At 32.5% G+C, this 21,561-nt stretch overlaps 1 protein-coding gene across 1 annotated transcript in view; it reads right to left on the reverse strand.

Annotated features, from left to right (window-relative positions):
- Nucleotides 1–21,561, reverse strand: part of SLC37A1 (solute carrier family 37 member 1) — a 132,783-nt gene that overhangs the window by 99,557 nt on the left and 11,665 nt on the right. Inside the window, exon 2 of the mRNA XM_074300567.1 lies at nucleotides 4,922–5,164. Within this exon, the coding sequence (XP_074156668.1) occupies nucleotides 4,922–4,977 (56 nt within the window). The 5' untranslated portion in view covers nucleotides 4,978–5,164. The remainder of the gene's footprint in view (nucleotides 1–4,921; nucleotides 5,165–21,561) is intronic.

Raw genomic sequence — 21,561 nt, forward strand, 5'->3', positions numbered from 1 at the left:
TCCTTTACTTCCTTGTCTCTTGAGACATAGACTACCAAGCATTTCATATTGTCTGTAGCTATTTAAAATAGAATTCTCTTACTATTTCTTCCTACTGAATTTTGTTTATAATATCTAGAAATGGAGATGATTTCTGGGGATTGATTTTATATCATGCAACATTATTGAAATTGTTATTTCAATTAATTTTTTAGTTGACTACGTTTCTTTAAGGAAATTATCATATCATCTGCAAAAAAGACATAATTTTTTCCTTTTATCTATGCTTAATTCTTTTTCCTGTATCACTTTAGTACAATATTTGTAATAAATACTGTTGTTCCACTCCTGATTCTATTAGAAAAATTTCCAACAGTCTTGGCTTTAGATAGATACTGCTCATTATTTTAATGAAAGTTCCACTTATTCCAAATGTTTACTGTTGTTGTTGTTTAACAGAAATGTTATTCGTCTGCATATATTAAAATAATCATATACTTTTAATGATGTTTTTATTAATGTAATCAATTATGATTGTATTTTTCTTAATACAGAACCAGTCTAGCATTTCTAATATAAATCCAGCTTGGTTATATTGTATGCTCTTTAAGATACATATTTGTTCTTTGCTAGCATTTTTTTTTAACTTGTACTTCAATATTCATTAGGGAAATTGGTCTATGGTTTCTTTTTCTATTTTGACTCTCTTTGGTACCAAGATCATGTCTGTCAAATAGAAGGAATGTTATGGTACTCCTTCTTTAACTAATTTTTTTTTAAGTTTACCTAGTACTAAAATGAACTGTTTTTAAAATATTTCATAAAATTCACTTGTAAGTCTATCTAATTTTAAAGTTTGTTTTTAAGGAATTTGTTTATGATTTTCTTAATATCTTTTTCAAAGATAGTGTTCAATTAATATTTTCTTCTATTCCCATTCAGTTTTCTTTTTTAAAAATAGCTTTTTATTTAGAGAACATTCAATTAATATTTTTAAAATATAACTATTGAGGACCACACCTAAATGGGAAACCCAGGAAGCTTGTAAAGGGTTAAAGTGGACAGTACGATAAAGGGGTGATAAGTTCTTCTTAAAGCCCTCAAAGCTGTGAATCAAAACACACTTAAATGAACTGCAAGTCAGCCGTTACTAACACAGATGTTGCTTGTGAATTGGGAATGAAATAAATTAGAGGCAAGAGAGGCGAGTCAGAGAATGCAACTGCCTGTAAGTCTCCTTGAATTGTTGTCATCCTCTTTACATAAAGGGATCTATTCTGCTGGTCAGAATTAGATCCCCAGTAGCTACTAGTAAGTTGCTCCCATAACATATTAACTGTCCAGTTAAGTTGGATAAAATGGCTTCTAATAACTACTTTTACTTTTTTATTCATTGCTTCTGAATTCACCTTTTCCATTTTTGATACTGATACTTTTTTTTTTCTTTTTGAAAATTCAAATTAATTATTAGTTTATCTATTTTATTTTAAAAAAACACATTCTCATTTTATTTATTTATTAAATGGGCCTTTTATTTTCAATTTTGTTAATCTCACATTTGATTCTCAAAATTTTTATTTTGGAGTTTAAATCATTTTTATTTTTATTCTGGTAAATCTATTTATTTTTAGTACACATTATTTTATGAAACATCTTTTGAGAGATAAATCAGAGCAAATGGGAAAAAAAAAAACATAGGAGAGATATAAAAACAAACAAAAAAAGAAGTGAATATACCATGTGTTGTAAATCATGTTTTTAAATCTTTTCAACTTTTAAAAAGTTCCATATCCAGATAATTGATCTGTTCTACATATCTTTTACTGATTAAAATATTTATAGATGTAAAATTTCTCCTTGTACTGCTTTGGATTTACTTCACAATTTTTTTGTTACATGTTATCATTTTTATTATTAAATTTAATAATATTATTGATTGTTCCTATGATTTATTATTTGACCCACTTATTCTATGGGATTAAGTGATTTAGTTTCCAACAATTTTAACAAAATATTATTGTATCAATTGTTATATGTATCCCTAGTAAAGATGCATTTAATATTTCTGCATTTGCTTTTGAGATTCATACATGGTCAATTTCTATGAAGGTGCTATGCACAACTGAAAAAAAGTATACTCCTTTCTATTCCTACTCATGTTCAATAGAACTCTATTATATTAGACTTTTCTAAAATTCTATCATCACATCAATTTCTTTCTTCTTTACTTTATAGTTACATCTATCTAAGTCTGAGAAATGGAAAATTGAAGTCCCCTTCTATTGTTATCTCCTCCTGTGACTCATTTCATTTTCCTGGAAGAATTTGGTTGCTATGGCATTAAGTCCATATATTCAGTACTGATATTAATTTATTGTCTATAGTACCTTTTAGCAAAATCTAGTTTCCCTAATCATCTTCTTTGATTAAGCCTTTTTTTTTTTTTTGTTATTGTTTGAGAGGATGATTACTATCTCTTCCTTTTTTCACTGCAGTTAAAGTGGAATAGATTCTTCTCCAGTCCTTATTTTAACTTTTGTCAGTATCTTTACTTCTTTTATCTTTGTCTTTATCTTTAAATCCTGGTTTCTAATGCATTCTACTATCCTCTTCTATGTTATGGGTAAGTCCTTCCCACTAACACTCACTTATGATTATTATTTGTATATTTTCCTTCCTTCTATTTTCTTTTTTACATTTCTTCCTCTTTCCATGCCTGACTTTTTCTGCTTGCTTGTGACTAATACATTTCTTAATTTGTGCTCATTTTTATTCCTCTCCTTTCCCTTAACCTTCCCCTGTTTCTCTGTTGGTTAAGATGTATTTCTCTACCCAGTTTTATGTGTATATATGTGTTCTCTACCCTATTTTAACCAGTTCAGATGAAAATAAAGTCCAAGGGCTGCTTGCTGCCACTCCTGTCCCCTCCTTATTTTAGAAAAATCCTCTTTGTGCAACCAATTTATTTGGGATAATTTCTGTCATTATTTCTCTTCCTTTCCTCCTCTGCCAGGGTATTCCTCTTTCCAACTTTTTAAATCTTCTTTTGAAATGATCTAAATATACTCACACTCAAGCCACCTTAAAATCCCTCTATGAACCTTCATAGTCATAAAGTTTTTAAGGATTACATATACCATTTTTTCATATAAAATATGAAATTTTATCTTGTTTAGTCTCTTATTGATACTAATTATTATTCTTTCTCATGCATATTTATCTTCTTATGCTTTTCTTGACCTCTGTGATTATATATCAAATTTTTCTAATCAGCTTTTTTTTTTATTAGAAATGCTTAAAAGTCTTTTATTTCATTAAAGATTCATTTTCCCTGTTGTAGGATTATACTTAATTGTGTTGGATAGGCTATTCTTGACTGTAAGCCTAGATCCTTTCCCTTCTGGAATGTTATCTTCCATGGTTTTTTGGTGATTGATAGTGACTAATAAATTTTGTGTGATCTTGATTGTGTCTCTTGTGTACTTGAATTCTACCTTTCTGGTTATTGTTATATTTTTTTCCCCAATGGACTAGGAGTTCAGGATTTTGACTATAATTTTCCTGGGAATTTATTTTGGGGTTTCTTTCAATAGGTAACCAGTGGATTCTTTCAATTTCTACTTAGTCCTTTGGGTAGTTTTCTTTTATCATGTCTTAAAATATAATGTCCAGGCTATTTTTTGTTGTTGTTCATGATGTTCAGGTAATCCAATGATACTCAAATTGTCTCTCCTTAATTTGTTTTCTAAATCAGTTGTTTTTACTATGAAATATTCATATTTTTTCTTTTTCAAATTTTTGACCTTGTTTATTTTTTAATGTCTAATGGAGTCATGTGATTCCATTTGACCAGTTCCTTATTAGGGAAACTGGTCTATACTTTCCTTTCTTTGTTTTTGCTTTCATTGGTTTAAGTATCAAAACTATATTTGTGTTTACATTTTCTCTCCTTCTTCTAAGTTTTTGTATAGGATTAGAATTGTTTTTTTCAGTGTTTGGTAGAAATTACTTACAAATCAATCTGGTCTAGGGATTTGTTCCATAGGAAACTAATTCATGGCTAGATTTTTTTTTTTTTTTTTTTTTTTGTAAAATAGGTTTATTTAAATATTCTATATTGTCTCCTGTTATTTATATTTTTTGCAAATTTATATTTTTGTAAATATTCATCCATTTCAATTTAATAGATTTATTGGGATGTAACTAGGCAAAACAAATATTAGTTTTAGTTATCTTTTCATTGATGGTTTTCTTTTCATTAATCCTTTTTGTTTTTGATACTGGAAATTTCATTTTCTTCTTTTTCTAAATTAAATTAACCAATAGTTTACCTAATTTCTTTCTTTTTTTTTTTTTTTTTTTTTTTTTTTTTTTCATAAAACTAGTTCCCAACTTTATTCATTGGTAAAATTCCAATTTTATTCATTGCTGTTTTGATTTTCAAGATGTTTGCTTTGATGCTTAATTGGAGATTTTCAATTTGTTATTTTTCTAACTCTTTTTAATTGCATGCCAAATTTATTGATCATCTCTTTCTGTCTTTTGTCTTTTCTGTCTTTCTGTCTGATGTAAGCTTTTTTAACTTTAGCATTCAATAGATTCTGCTCTAGTCCCGATTTTAAATATTTTTTTTGTTTTTCCATTTTAAGTATGTTTCTCATAAAAGCAAAAAAAAAAAAAAATGAGTTTCTAATTCATTCTGATATCCAATTCCATTTTATTGATCCATCTTATTCATATTCACAATTATGAATACTATACATTATGTTCTATTTTTTCCTTATCCTTCTCCAGACAACAATAACAACAAATTTCTCAATCAATTGACACTAATATTAAAACTACTATTACTTGGCATTTTCAAAAAATTTTGACTTTAAAACATTTGATATTTGGAAAGTTTGGTTACTATTAAATTAGACCAAAATCATTCAAAACTTACCATTGATCTCTTGTGAATGAAGTGATAAAACGGATGCCAGTAGGAAGTGAAGCCATTTACCATACAGCTAATTGCAGAGTTTAGGTCACAAAATAGAATGATTTACAAAATGATGTCTACTTTTTAATCCAAGTTATTCTTTCTAATGTGGAGGATGAAAAATTTCTATAAAAATGTCCTGCTGAGTAGTCCTTTTCTCTGATATCTTGTTTCTCTTGTTCTCTCAGTTGATGATTCTGGACTCTAAAAAAAAAAGAATAAAAGGTTGTAAAAAATCAAGTATTTTAACCATATTGTCTTTTGTTGTTGTGGGTCTTAACATGACAAGTCTTGTTACTATTTCACACCTAATTAATACCTTGTGTTCTCCCAAAATGTCACAATTCAAATTATAATCCCCCAAATGACAGGAATGCTAGATAATAATTCAGTGTAAGTCATCAAATTTTAGAGTTGAAAGGGATCCTCTTAGATTGAACCCACTCTAAATCTTTTTTTCATTATGCCCACAGTACTTTATAAGGCAGAGTATCATAATTTGTAAATAAACTTAATTTAGATTTTTAAAAATATTTTAAAATATAATTATATATATGTATATATATATATATATATATATATATATACATACATATAATCTTAGATTATAACTAGATGATTTTTTGTACTTTTTTATTTTTAGTACTTTGGGGGAATAATTTCCCCAATTACATGTAAAACAATTTTCAACATTCATTTGTAAAAACCAAATTCCAAATTCTCTCCCTCCTTTCTTCCCTGTCATCAAGAAAGCAAGCAATTTGATAAAGGCTCTACCCGTGTTGTCATGCAAAACATACTTCTTTATTAGTCTTGTAAAAGAAAATGTGGACCAAAATTAAACCCCAAGAAAAATAAAGTGAAAAAAAAAAAAGCATGCTTGGATGTGTATTCAGACTCCACAGTTCTTTCTCTGGGAATGGAAAGCATTTTTCATCTCAAGTTTTATAAAGTTGTCTGGGTTCATGGTATTGCTGAGAATAGATAAATCATTCACAATATTCACAATATTATTATTATAGTGTACAATGTTCTCCTGGTTCTACTCACTTTACTTGGCATCATCAGTTCATGTAAGTCTTTCCAGGTTTTTGTGAGAACATTTAACTCATCATTTCTTATAGCACAATAGTATTCCAGCAAAATCATATATTACAACTTGTTCTGTCATTCTTCAATTGATGGCATCCCCTAAATTTCCCATCTTTTACCACCAGAAAAGAGCTGTGATAAATATTTGGACACAGTTCCAAATTGTTTTACATAACAGTTGAACTAGTTTATGACTTCACCAATAATGCTTAGTATCTCAATTTTTCTATATCCCCTCTAACATTTGTCATTTTCTTTTTCTGAACTATTAATCAAAGGTGTGAGATAGTATCTCAGAATTGTTTTAATTTGGATTTCTCCAATCAATAATGTTTCAGAACATTTAAAAATTAATAATTGCTCTTATTATTCAAAATATATGCAAAGATAGTTTTCAACATTTACCCTTGCAAAGCCCAAATCCTTCTCTTTCCCTTCTCCCTAGACAGCAAACAACCAAATATATGTCAAATATGTGCAATTCTTCCATATATATTTCCACATTTATCATGCTGCACAAGAAAAAAAAAAAACAGATCAAAATGGAAAAAATGATAAAAAAGAAAAAAAGCAAACAACAAAAAAGGTGAACATACTATATTGTGTTTAGTCTCCACAATCCTCTTTCTGGATGCAGATGGCTTTCTCCATCACAAGTCTATTGAAATTGGCCTGAATCACCTCATTGTTGAAAATAGCCACATCTATCAGGTGATCATCACATAATCTTGTTGTTGCTATATACAAATGTTCTCTTAGTTCTACTCAATTCACTTAGCATCAGTTCATGTTAAGTCTCTCCAGGTTATTCTGAAATCATCGTGTAGAACATTTTTCATATGGATATAAATAGTTTTGATTCATCTAAAAACTGACTTTATTATTTTTTGATCATTTGTCAATCGGAGAATGCTTTTATATTTATACATTTGATCGATTTTTCTATTGGTTTGAGAAATGAGGCCTTTACCAAAGAAGTTTGCTTCAAAAACATTTTTTTTCTCCCAGCTATGATGATTGCTAACTGAATTTCCCTTTGTCTTATTTCCTGCATCTCCTCAAAAGTGTTTTATTTCTGACTACTGCCTACTCCAAACCATTCTTTCTTTGTTAAGCACCCTACCCGTCACTTACCTCTTTTCCTTCCTATTTTTATATAGGGTAAAATAGAATTCTATATCCAATTGGATGTGTTTTTCCATCTTTGAGCAAATTCTGATGAGAACAAGGTTCAAGCATTCTCTGCTATCTTCTTTCTCTATCTTCCCCATTATTATAAAAGCTTTTTCGTGCATCTTTTATGACATAATTTACTCCAATTTTTCCCTTTCCCTTTTCCCTTATCTCTTTACTCTTTTCTGCATTCCTTTTTCTCATCCCTTTAATTTTATGTTAAGATAGTATCTCATTATATTCAATTCATATCTATGCCTAATATTTATATACATGCCTTCTAACTAGCCTAAAAGTTTTTAAAAGTTACAAGTAACATCTTCCCCATGTAGTAGGAATATAAAGTTTAATCTTATTAAGTGCCTAATGATATTCTTTTCCTATTATCTTTTTATGTTTTTCTTAAATCTTGTACTTATAAGTTAAATTTTTCTATTGAGTTCTGGTCTTTTTATGAGGAATGCTTGAAAGTCCTCTATTTCACTGAATATCTATTTTTCTACTTAAAGGATCAAATTCAGTTTTATTGGTAGGTGATTCTTGGTTGCCCTCTAGATTATCATATTCCAAGGCCTCCAGGCTCTTAAAATAAAAGGTGCTAAATCTCAGGTTATCCTGACTGTGGTTCTATAATATTTGAATTCTTTCTTTCTGGCTGCCTGCAATATTTTCTCCTTGATTTGGGAGCCCTGGAATTTGGTGATAATATTCCTTGGTGTTTTAATTTTGGCATCTCTTTCAGAAGGTGATTGGTAGATTTTTTCAATTTCTATCTTACCCTCCTGTTCTAGAATATCAGGACAGTTTTCCTCAATAATTTCTTGAAAAATGTTGTCCAGACTTTTTTGATCATGGCTTTCAGGAAGTCTAATAATTTTAAAATTATTTCTCCTGGATCTATTTTCCAGATCAGTTGTTTTTCTAATGAGACATTTCACACTATCTTCTATTTTTCATTCATTTTGTTTGTTTCTTGATGTCTCATAATCATTAACTTATACTTGCTCAATTCAAATTTTTAAGGAGTTCTTTTCTTCAGTGAATTTTTGTCTATCTTTTTCGATTTGCCCAATTCTGCTTTTCAAGGCAGAATTCTTCTCATTAAATTTTTGTGCCCCTTTTTTTTAAACCAAGCTGTATTGAATTATTTCCCCCATAATTTTCTTACATTACTCTCATTTTTCTTCCTAATTTTTTCTCTACCTTTTTTTATTTTTTATTTTTAAAATCCTTTTTGAATTCTTCCATCATCTGAGGTCAATTTATATTTTTTAGAGGCTTTGAATGTAAGAGTTTTGACTTAGCTATCTTTTGAGTATGAGTTTTGATTTTTCTTGTCACCATGATTAATTTTTTTCTGTTGTTTGCTCATTTTCTGTTCATTTCTTGACTTTTAACTCTTTGTTAAAGTAGTGCTCTGTTTCCAGCACATTAGTCTCATGCTTCAGGGAGGGTACTGTGTAGCTGTTTTCAGAGATACTTCTAAAGACCTATAAATTTTGAATACAATATACAAATACATATCCACACAATTATTGTGCTGCATAAGAAAAATTGAACCTAGATATAAAGTAAAAAGATGAGAAGAAAATCAAAAATGCAAGCAGACAAAAACAGAAGTGGAAATGCTATGTTGTAGTTCATACTCATTTCCCATAGTTCTTTCAATGTGTGTAACTGGTTCTCTTCATTGTTGAACAAATGGAACTGATTTGGTTCATCTCATTATTGAAGAGAGCCAAGTCCATCAGAATTGATCATCATATAGTATTGTTGTTGAAGTATATAATGATCTCCTGGTCCTACTCATTTCACTCAGCATCAGTTCATGTAAGCCTCTCCAGGGTTCCTGAAATCATCCTGCTGGTTATTTCTTACAGAACAATAATATTCCATAGCATTCATATACCATAACTTATTCAGTCATTCTCCAATTGATGGGCATCCATTCAATTTCCAGTTTCTAGCCACTATAAAAAGGGCTGCCACAAACATTTTTGCACATATGGGTCCCTTTTCCCCCTTTAAGATCTCTTTTGGATATAAACCCAGTGGAATCACTACTGGATCAAAGGGTATGCACAGTTTGATAACTTTATGAGCATAGTTCCAAATCGCTCTCCAGAATGGCGAATTGTATTCACAATTCTACCAACAATGTATCAGTGACCCAGTTTTCCCACATCCCCTCCAACATTCAGCATTATCTTTTCCTGTCATCCTAGCCAATCTGAGAGGTGTGTAGTGGTATCTCAGAGTTGTTTTAATTTGCATTTCTCTAATTAATAATGAATTGGAGCATCTTTTCATGTGGCTAGAAATAGTTTCAACTTCTTCATTTGAGAATTGTCTGTTCATATCCTTTGACCATTTATCAATTGGAGAATGGCTTGATTTCTTATAAATTAGAGTCAATTCTCTATATATTTTGGAAATGAGGCCTTTATCAGAACCTTTGACTGTAAAAATGTTTTCCCAGTTTATTGCTTCCCTTCTAATCTTGTCTGCATTAGTTTTGTTTATACAAAAGCTTTTCAATCTGATATAATCAAAATTTTCTATTTTATGATCAATAATAATCTCTAGTTCTTCTTTGGTCACAAATTCCTTCTTCCTCTACAGATCTCAGAGGTAAACTATCCCATGTTCTTCTAATTAATTTATAATCTTATTCTTTATGCCTAGATCATGAACCCATTTTGAACTTATCTTGGTGTACAGTGTTAAGTGTAGGTCAATGCCTAGTTTCTGCCATACTAATTTCCAATTTTCCCAGCAGTTAATTCTTATCACAAAAGTTGGGGTCTTTGGGCTTGTCAAACACTAGATTATTAAAGTTATTTACTATTTTGTTCTGTGAACCTAACCTATTCCACTGATCAACTAGTCTATTTCTTAGCCAATACTAAATGGTTTTGGTGACCACTACTTTACAATATAGTTTTAGATCTGGTACAGCTAGTCCACCTTCATTTGATTTTTTTTTTTTTTTCATTCATTCCCTTGAAATTCTTGACCTTTTGTTCTTCCTAGATGAATTTTGTTGTTATTTTTTCTAGGTCATTTGGATGGATTTTTTCTTAGGGAGTTGATTAATAGCTTGTTCTATTTCTTTTTTTTCTGAAATGGAACTATTTAAGCAATTTACTTCCTCCTCTTTTAATCTGGGCAGTCTATATTTTTTAGGTAGTCATTCATTTCACTTAGGTTGTCAAATTTATTGTCATAAAGTTAGGCAAAGTAACTCCTAATTATTGCTCTAATTTCCTCTTCATTGGTGGAAAGTTCCCCCTTTTCATTTTTAAGACTAATAATTTGATTTTCCTCGTTCCTTTTTCTAATCAAGTTTACCAGGTTTATCTATTTTGTTCTTTTTTTTTTCATAAAACCAAGTCTTAGTTTTATTTATTAATTAAATGGCTTTTTTTTTTTTTTTTTACTTTCAATTTTATTAATTTCTCCTTTCAATTTTAGCTTTTTAAATTGCAAGCCCAATTCTTTGATCTTTTCTTTATTTTATTCAAGTAAGCCTAGAGATATTACCGCTTTGGCTGTATCCCACAAATTTTGGTATGTTGTCTCATTGTTGTCATTCTTTTGAGTGAATTATTAATTGTGCCTATGATTTGCTGTTTCACCCATTCATTCTTTAAGATAAGATTATTTAGTTTCCAATTACTTTTTGGTCTATTTACCCCTAGCTTTTTGTTAGGTGTAATTTTTATTGCATTGTGATCTGAAAAGAATGCATTTACTATTTCTGCCTTTCTGCATTTAATTTTGAGGTCTTTATATCCTAATATATGGTCAATTTTTATATAGGTTCCATGAATTGCTGAGAAGAAAGTATACTCCTTTCTGTTCTCCATTCAGATTTCTCCAAAGACCTATCATACATAATTTTTCTAATATTCTATTTCCCTCTTTAATTTCTTTCTTAAATTTGATTTATTTAATTCTGAGAGTGCAAGGTTGAGATCTCCCACTATTAGAGTTTTCTTCTTGCAACTCTCAACTTCTCCTTTAGGAATTTAGATGCTATACCACTTGGTGCATACATGTTTAGTACTGATATTGCTTCATTGTCTATACTACCCTTTAGCAAGATATAGTTTCCTTCCTTATCTCTTTTAATTAGATCAATTTTTGCTTTTGCTTGATCTGAGATAAAGATGGCTACCCCTGCATAATAGATTCTGCTCCCGCCTTTTACCTTTACTCTGTTATGTATCACCCTGCTTTAAATGTGTTTCCCGCAAACAGCATATGTAGGATTCTGGCTTTTGATCTAGCCTGCTATTTGCCTCTGTTTATGGGAGAGTCCATCCCATTCACATTTATGGTTAAAACTACTAATTCTGTATTTTCTGCCATCTTATTATCCCCTTTTTCTTTCCCTCTTTACCTCCTTCCCCAGTATTAAATTTATGGGAACCACTTGCCTCATGCAGCTCTCCTTTAGAATCTCCCACCCCCTTTGAATCTCTCCCCCTTTCTTATACCTTTCCCTTATTTTTCTGTATTCCCTTCTATTTAGCTTATCCTCTCCCACTTTTTAATGAGGGAAGAAGTTTCTCTGTAAACCAAGTATGTCTAATATTTTCTCTTTGAGCCAAATCTGATGAGAGTAAGATTTACATAATGTTCCTCCCCGTCCCTTAATTCCCCTCAGATATGATAGGTTTCCTTTGCCTCTTCGTGGGATGTAATTTCCCTCTTTTTATCTCCCCTTTCCCCTTTTTCTGATACAATCCGCTTTCCACTTCTACTTTCACCCTCCTTTTTTTTTATATTATAACAGTAAAATAAAATGATACATGCGCTCTCTATGTATACCTGTAATAGAAATAAAGTTCTTAGGAGTTCTTTTTCAAGATGGTATGATCTTAAGAAAGGTATACTTATTGCTCTTCTGTTCTGTACTCTGGTTGGTGAGCAACCCACAAGCACTTTTTTCAGTCCTAGAACTGTGACAAAGATTTCTGTTCTACTGTGGCAACAAACTTTGGAGTGACAGTACCCTTCCTCATCCTGGGACTGAGATCTGGAATTGCAACTCAAGTCTGAGTATGGGCAAACCAACAGAGTTTTATTCCCAATGTCAGCAGAGGCCCCTAAAATATCCTTCTGATCAGTTTGACTTTTCTTACTATCTGTGGGCTAAAAGCTCCAGAAGCAGATTGCTGCTGATTCAGTATTTCCCAGGCCCTCTCTGGTTTGCTGGGGCCTGATTTATACTGGTGAGGCTTGCATTGGATTGCACTCCACTCTCACTTTAGTGTGATAATCCTTTCATGCCAACATTCTAAGTTGTCTTGGGCTAGAAAATTGTTTCTTTTGTGTATTCTGCCATTTCAGAACTTGTTTTAGAGGATTGTTCAAAGGTCTTTGATTTGGGACTTGGTGTCAGGCACAAGCCTGTACCCTCCCACATTCTTAATTGGGTAGTCAATTCAAGTATGATCCTGATCTTCCACTTTTCTTGGTGGGTCTGTGCTTGGTAGTATCAGTATCTGCTGAGAACTTTGAAGTTAACCATCTTTCATCAAGGCCCTAATGGTTTCTGTCTTTTTAGTCTTCCTGAATCAAAAGACTGAGTGTTTTTTTGTGCTCCCACCCAAGGTGTCTTAATTTGGGCACTTGTTTTCTCTTGATCTTCCTGGCATTTCCTTGAACCGGGTTAGGGGTGATCTTTTTTGAAGTTCAATTGTCAATTTTCTATTTTCTTGGACAATTCACTTTATTTTATTTAAACAATATTTTATTTCTCCCCAAATTACATGTTAAAAACACATTTTAATGGTTGTTTTTTTTAAAGTGGAGTTCCAAATGCTATACTTTCTTCTGCCTTTCCTCATCAAATTGGTTTACACAATGGTTGTTGATCATATAAAACACATTTCCATATTAGTTATTTTGTAAAAGAAAATTAAAACAAAAAAAGTGAAAAATTCAATATGTTAATCTGTATTCAGATGCCATCAGTTCTTTCTCTGGGAGAAGATGGCATTTTTTGTTTTTATCATGAATCATTTGGGATTGTCTTGGATTGTTATATTGTTGAGAATAGCTAAGTCATTTATAATTAGTTTTCATCACATTATATTGATGTTATAATGTTCTCCTGGTTCTGCTCACTTTACTCTGCAGCAGTTCCAAGTTTTTCTGACATCATCCTGCTTATTATTTCTTTTAGCACAAGAATATTCCATTACAATCATGTTCCACAACTTGTTAAGCCATTCCCCAATTGATGGACATCCCTTCAATTCCAATTCTTGGCCATCTGTGTGGTTTTTTAATCTCCCTTTTGGGGGAATTACCAAATTAAGAAGTTCTTTTCTAAACTTTCTGAGGTTAGGTCTTAGAAAATAGTCAAATTTTCTGCCTGTCATCGGGGGGAGGGAGTAGAGGGAGGGGAGGGATAATTTGGAAAAATGAATACAAGGAATAATATTATAAAAAAAAGAAAAAAAAAAAAAAGAAAATAGTCAAATTTTAAGATGCCAAAAAAATCTGTGATATTTGTGTATTCTTTTCTCTTTTCTTTCAGTAATTATGAGTGATCTTTTCTAAAATTCTATTTAGATTATTAACTTCTTTTACATTTACTTTCATGTTAGAATTGTCCTGATCTGAAAAAGTACATGTTAGCTTCTCAACTATTATAGTTCTGTGGAGTATATTTATTTCCTTGTATTCCACATTTTAGGAATAATGTTCTGCTCCTCATTTTAACTTTTTTTGTGTGTGTGCAGGCAATTGGGGTTAAGTGACTTGCCCAGGATAATACACAGCTAAGTGTCTGAGACTAGATTTAAACTCAGATCTTCCTGACTTCAGGGCTGGCCACTGAGCCACCTAGCAGCCCCCTCATTTTAACTTCTTAGATATTTTCATTTTTGAATCTTTATGTTAATTTTTTTTTTTTTTAAAGTAACATACTTTTGGATTCATATTCCTAATCCGTTCTTCTATTCTCTCCCTTTCCGGGATGAGTTCATCCCACTCACTTTTATATTGCTCTTAATTGTTTACTTCCCTCTATTATATCCTCTAGAAATTTTCCTCTCTTTGCTTTACATCCTAACTCATTACTAGGGAAAAGGTGATGAAAAAGAGTCTAACAATACAACAGGAAGAAAATTCATACTCTAGGTCATAGACTCAACCCTCTTATTTCACAGATAATTTGGGCCATAGAGAATGAACTGCCTGAGGGTAGGGACCATTTTTTGTCTTTCTTTAGAGTTCTGGTGATTGACTTAGTGCCTGCAGCTTCATGGTGACTTAATATTTACTTGATTGACTTTTCCAAGATCACACAGGAAGAAAATAGCAAGGATTGGACCTACTTAAATCCTCCATCCTCTGACTTCAAATCTAGCAATAAATCACAAATATGAATAATTCAGAGAAAACATCTATAAAATGATGTAGTATAAAATAAATAGCAACAAGAAAATAATTTACACAGCAGCTAGATCTATGATTAATACAGTAATTTTACACTTTAGTTGACTGACAGTAAAGCATATTCCTTCTCCTAAGCAGAGAGATGAAAGATAAGTTAAATATAAGGAATATGTAGTTAGATGAGACCAATGTGACAGGTTTTTTTATTCTTTTTTAATACAAGGGAATGTTCAACTGGGTGTGGGGTGGAGTGAGGAAATCATTGGGAGGTGATACCAATATTTTACAAAATCATCATTAAATGTTTAAAAAGATCACACATATTTAACCTACATCAATTGCTTGCCATCTTGGAGAAAGAGGAAATAAGGGTGGGAAGGAGAAATATTTGGAATACAAAATCTTTTTTTTTTTTTTTTTTAATTTATTTTTATACACATTGCCATAATCATGTTGGGAAAGCAAAATCAAAGCAAAAGGAAAAAAAACCAAAAAACTATGGGAGAGATTGTGATTGCTCATTACATTCAGTCTCCATATTTCTTTTTCTGAATGCAGAGACAGTTTCTGTCCAAAGTCTCATTGGGCCTTTAGGTCACTGAATCACTGAGAAAAACCAAGTTTTTCATAGATGATCATCATGATGCGGGTTGTGGTCTCTTTAAGACCACAGATTGATTTATTCCTTTTTGATTCTCAACCCCTCCTAGCTGATCAATTCAAGAAGTTAGGACCTTTGATTCACAAATCCTGATCAAAAGCACCCTTTTGAATTCCAATAGGAGATATCTGGGTTCTCACAACCCCCCATCAGATCTGAGCCAACTTGGGCTGTCCCAGCCCCCATTCTAATGATCTGCTCAGGTTTCCCAACCCCCCACCAAGCAAATTCCAGCCCTCACTGAAACCCATCGAGGAGCCAACTTGGGACTCCATCCACAGGCCCCTTTAGCTAAATCTCTCATTATAAGAGCCAAGCTGGAGTCTTCTCTTTGCAGAGGGTCTAAACATGCCAGCCTTATACCTGACATGGACTTTCTGCCCACTGGAATCCTGTTTCCAGTGCCCTCTTCTCTTTACTTAATACCTTTTACTAACTAGACCTTAACCTTACTTCCAAACCCAAAATAAACCTCTTTTATCAATCTAGGTTTTTGGGTTTGTAAGTTCCTTTACAAAGGACTCTTGCACTGCTACCAGACCTAATTTAACTGTATCCTTGTGCATAATCCAAAGAGGTTGCAGGGGAGCTCCATTTGACTCCCTGTACCCCGAACCTGTCACTATATCTCAATTAAACCCTAATTTCATTTAGGTAGCCCAATTTTAAACTTCATCAATCACACATTTTTTGCTATTATTGTGTATAATATATTTCTTGTTTCACTCAATATCAGTTTGTATAAATCTTTCCAGGTCTTTCTAAAATCAGCTTTTCATCATTTTTATAGAACAATAATATTCCATTATCTTCATATGTCACAACTTGTTCAGTCCTTCCCCAATTGATGAGCATGTACTCATTTTTCAATTCTTTGCTACCATAAAAAGAGCTGCTACAAACATTTTTGCTCATGTGGGTCCTTTCCTTGGAATACAAACCCAGTAATGGCACTGCTAGGTCAAAGGATATGCACAATTTTATAGCCTTTTGGGCATATAGAAAACAGAATCTTACAAAAATTAATGATGAGAAATTTTGACATGTATTTGGAAAAAGAAAATACTATTAAAATTTTAAAAAAATTCATCAGTAAAATATTTTCTAAAATGAACATAGATTGGTGCCAGATGATTTTGTATTTTATCTTACAGGTAACAAGAAGCCACTTTCTGAAAAAGTCATTCCACTACTCAAAAACCTTAACGTGATTTCCTACTGTCTTGCAAATGAAATGTCATTTCAGTTTACTATTCATTCATTGGCTCAAAAATACCTTTCTCACTTTCTTTTACCTCTCTACCCCTCTCCTCCACCCCACTCCAGTCCTCCTCCCCCAGTGAAATTTATTATTCCCCTCTGCTTTTTTATAGGAAATCTCCCTTCTTCAGATGTCCCATGCATCACTAACTACCTATTGAATTTTATTTTAAACTTGACTTCCTCATCTCAAACTCAACACATTTAAAATAAAATTCCCCTCAACATGATCCCTCTTTTAAAATTCTCATGCCAGCTTCAAATGAGAAAACATTTAAATGTTTACATGTATAAGACATTTGAATAATACTACGAACACAAAGGCAAACTTGAAACATTCCCTGCCCTCAAGAAGCCTTCATTTTAAGGGTGTAATTGTAATGCTGGAGAAACTGAGGCAAGATGGAGATTAGAGAGTATTTAATAATTTATTTAAAGGGAGAGATTTACTGGGACCAGATGGATCCATGGTTTGGTCCCAGGGCTGAATAAGACTATCGTCTCCAAGAATCCAACAAACAATATGAATTCTCAATGACCTATATACACATAGCTCAGACTCAGGGGATATACTGAGGCAGGGGCAGAGTCAGTGTACTGAGAGTGGGAATGGGACTCTGACAGGGTGGGGTAAGCCTCTGGAGAGGTATGATGTAATAGGGGGAGAGGCACCCCAGAGATGGGGAGAGACATCTTGATAAAATGGTATCTGACATTCTGATAGCTTGGGATGGAAAGAGGCATTCTGATATTCTAAAACATAAGATCTGTTTCCTTATCAAATACTCTGATAAAGAGGGAAGGGAGGTTTTGCAGAACTGAGCTTTGAGCTGATTATTTTAAACTGAAGCAGAGAAACTGAGTCAGGACTGGGTCAGGATAATTAGTGAAACTGAGTCAGGCCAATAAAAGAACTGTGGCATAACAGAATATAATATGAATAAAGATAAAAACAGAGTTTACACTGTAGCACAAAATAATTTCAGAAAGCAAAACCAAGATAGCAGAAAAGGAAAGTAGAAGGAAGGCACTGTACTGCTCCCTGTAATGAGTTTCCCTTCTATGTACACATGTACACACCTCCAAATTAATCTAGAGAATGCACAAGAATCCCACAGATTTAAATTTAAGAAAATGTCACAGGGGCAGCTAGGTGGTGCAGTGGATAGACCACCAGCCCTGAAGTCAGGAGGACCTGAGTTCAAATCTGACCTCAGACACTTAACACTTCCTAGCTGTGTGACCCTGCAAGTCAATTAACCCCAATTGCCTCAGGGAAGGAAGGAAGGAAGGAAGGAAGGAAGGAAGGAAGGAAGGAAGGAAGGAAGGAAGGAAGGAAGGAAGGAAGGAAGGAAGGAAGGAAGGAAGGAAGGAAGGAAGGAAGGAAGGAAGGAAGGAAGGAAGGAAGGAAGGAAGGAAGGAAGGAAGGAAGGAAGGAAGGAAGGAAGGAAGGAAGGAAGGAAGGAAGGAAGGAAGGAAGGAAGGAAGGAAATGTCACAATGAATTCTTTTTTTTTTTTTTTTTTTTTTTTTTGCCTGGGTTGTCATAAAGAGACAGGCAAAGAGATCTGTAAACATTGAAGGTTGTATGGCCAGAACTTCACCAAACAGAACTCTCCAGCATCCAGAGAAAGACTATGCATCAGGACAAATTGATATATAGGGGCACTGCATGCAGGGTGCAGGAACAGGTGCCAAATGGCAGCTTTGCCACCAACTACCCAATTCCAAATAATAGATATTAAGACAGATTTAGGAGAAAACCTGTATTCATTGGTAGCATTATGAGTAAGAATTAGTTGAAGGTTACAGGTTGTTCCAAGAAAGACTCAAGTTGCCAACAGTAAAAGAGAGGTATGGCTCAGAACCCAGGAATATCATTTCTATCTCCTAGTCCAGTCTAAAGCCTGCATAGCAATTATCAGGGAAGGAATTATAGACAAAAGGAAAGAATTAACAGTTTTCTAGCTGGTTGAGAGGAGCAATAATCAATTGTTTTTCAGACACAACCCTAAATAAGACATTTTCAGAGTTCAGAACAGGAGAGAATTTTCAGAATTTAGAACAGGAGAGAATCAATCAGATATTGCTCTGGATCAGATCACTTTTGAAGTACTTGCATGTGCCCTGCATAAGCTGGCTAAGATTTTGAAATAATTCAACATTCAATAACCCAAGAAAGCAGTAACAGGATCAGTTCAGACATTCCTTCCACAAGTAAAAAATACTGGATATTTACTTTTTATTTGTTAAATCTGAAGTTTTTTTTAAAAAGTAAGCTGGAAGAAAGAGAAAATAATTTTGAAAAAAAAAATAACCCAGTCTAAAGAGCTTTTATAGTGCTAGGAAAACTCAGGACACAGACCCTGAAAAAGTAAATGAGAATGCTACAGAGAAAAAATAGAGAAAGAACCCAACCATAGATAGCTATTACGATGTAAAACAAGATCTTGGTGTATAGGCAAAGGAAGATAATGAGGTTAAAAAAACAAAACCAAAAACACTCCTACCATAAAAAGTAGTATCAAATGCTCACAAACCCAAAAAGAATTCTTGGAAGAACTTAAAATGACTTCAAAAATCTAATAAGAGAGATTGAGGAAAAACTAGAAATAAAATAAAAGCAAGCCAAGGAAATTAGGAAAAGAAAATCAACCAATTGGAAAAAGAGGTAAAAAAAATGTTAAGGAAGGGGGCAGCTAGATGGCACAGTGGATACAGCACCAGCCCTGAAGTCAGGAGGACCTGAGTTCAAATCAGACTTCAGACACTTAACACTTCCTAGCTGTATAATCCTGGGCAAGTCACTTAACCCTAATTGTCTCAGGAAAAAAAAAAATTAAGGAAGAAAATAACTCCTTGAAAACTAGCATTGAGCAAAAGTAATCAAAAGATATTATAAGGCAAAAAGAAATAATAAGACAAAATAAAAAGAATGAAAAATAGAGAATCTGAAACATTTCATTAGAAAAAATAACTGATCTGGAGAACAAGAGTTGATCTGGAGATCAAGGAGAAACAGTATAAGAATTGTTGGACTATCTGAAAGTTAAGATCAGAAAAAAAGAATCTTGGTATAATGTTACAAGAAATTAGTTCTAAAGCAAGCGTAAAGCAAAAACAGAAAAAAATGCCACAAAAACCCTGCAATTAATACGTGAAAGAAATCCTAGGGAGAAAACTTCCAGAAATGTCATAGCCAAGTTTCAAAATTCCAAAGTTAAGCAGAAAATATTGCAAACAACAAAGAAAAAAATTAATTCAAATACTGTGGAGATAAAACCAAAATTTCATAAGACCTAGCAGCTTCTACACTTAATGACCATAGGTCTTAGAACATTATATTTTGAAGAACAAAATATCAGTCACATTCAAGAATGAATTTCTCTCTCTCTCTCTCTCTCTCTCTCTCTCTCCCCCCCCCCCCCTTGGCATAGCTGCAACCCTCTGCCCACTGAAAAGGCATTCTCTTTTCAGCATTACTCCCTCTTTATCTCTCTCACCTATTTTCCTAAAAGGACATTACCTCTCTTTACTTCTCTGTCGGGATTTCTCTGCTAGATCTTTACTTCTCTGTCAGGACCCTTCCACTGTAGAAGTCAACCTGCAAAAATTGACTTCTCAGTTTTAATAATAAACTTCTTTTGCCAGTTTAACTTTTCGGGTTCGTAAATTTATTTACAAAGCACCTGCACCGACCAGAAGGGGGTTCCCACAACTCCTTGCCCTACCGAACCTTATCATTTTTGGCTCCATAACCAGGAATTCAGGGGAGCCGAACCTCATCAATTCTAAAAAACAAAATTGGGTAGGAAAAGAGGAAAAAGTGCAAATACTTTATTCAAATTGAGAATAAGAAAAAAAACTGATACAGAGGAAATAGGTGGGAGTTAGAGGATTAATAGTGCTTGAATCTTAGTCTCTGTATGAAAGAAGGAACAATATATACATCTAAAATGTAATAAAAGTCTTAAAGTTAGAAAAAAAGAAGACTAGGAGACAAGGCAAGGCAGGGACTATTAGAAGGGTATGTAGATTAATATTTAAGTAGGTGAGGGAGAGGATAGAGGAAGGAGCCATAGAGGAAAGAGAATAAGGAATAAGATGGTAAGAGGGGAGTATAAAGTAAAAGAGATATGGGGGAAAAAGAAAGGCTAAGGAAGACAATAATGAATAAAAATAAGATGGAGGAAAATTGACAAATAGTAATTATAACTTTGAATAGTTGTAAATAGGATGGACTTATCCTTAAAACAGAATGGATTTAAGAAATTATAACCCCACAATGTTATTCGCAAGAAACACATTTAAGAATGAGAGATACATACAGTTAAAATGGAGGATTGCAATAGAATTTGTTGTGTTTCAGCTGATGCAAAAAAAGGCAAGGGTAGTGATCATGATTTCTTACAAAATCAAGACTAAAAGACATTTAATTAAAAGAGACAAACACAACTACATTTTGATTAAAAAAGTACCATAGACAATGAAGCAATCATGTGCACCAAATACAATAGTATTTAAATTTTTAAAAGGAAAGCTAAATGAATTACAGGTCAAGATAGATAATACTACTATAATAGTGTGTGGGGAAGGGGAGCAGAGGAAAAAGCTTTGTCTATCTCAGAATCAGATTAACCAAAAAATAAGAAAAAAGTCAAGGAAGTTTATATAACTTTAGATAAGCTAGATATATCTGGAGAAAATTGAATAGTAATAGAAAACAATACATTTTTCTTATTCATGGTACCTTTACAAAGATTAACTACATACTACATATATATATATATATATATATATATATATATATATATATATATATATATGGAGAGAGAGAGAGAGAGAGAGAGGACATAAACATTTTATAGTTAAAAGCAGAAATATTGAGTATCCTTTTCAGATCACAATATAATAAAATTATATTTAATGAGGGATCACAGAAATCTAGATTAAAAAATAACTAATTGAAGCTAAACAACCTAATCTTAAAGAATAAATGA

The sequence above is a fragment of the Sminthopsis crassicaudata genome, chromosome 3, assembly GCF_048593235.1.
Source record: "Sminthopsis crassicaudata isolate SCR6 chromosome 3, ASM4859323v1, whole genome shotgun sequence".
Lineage (NCBI taxonomy): Eukaryota > Metazoa > Chordata > Mammalia > Dasyuromorphia > Dasyuridae > Sminthopsis > Sminthopsis crassicaudata.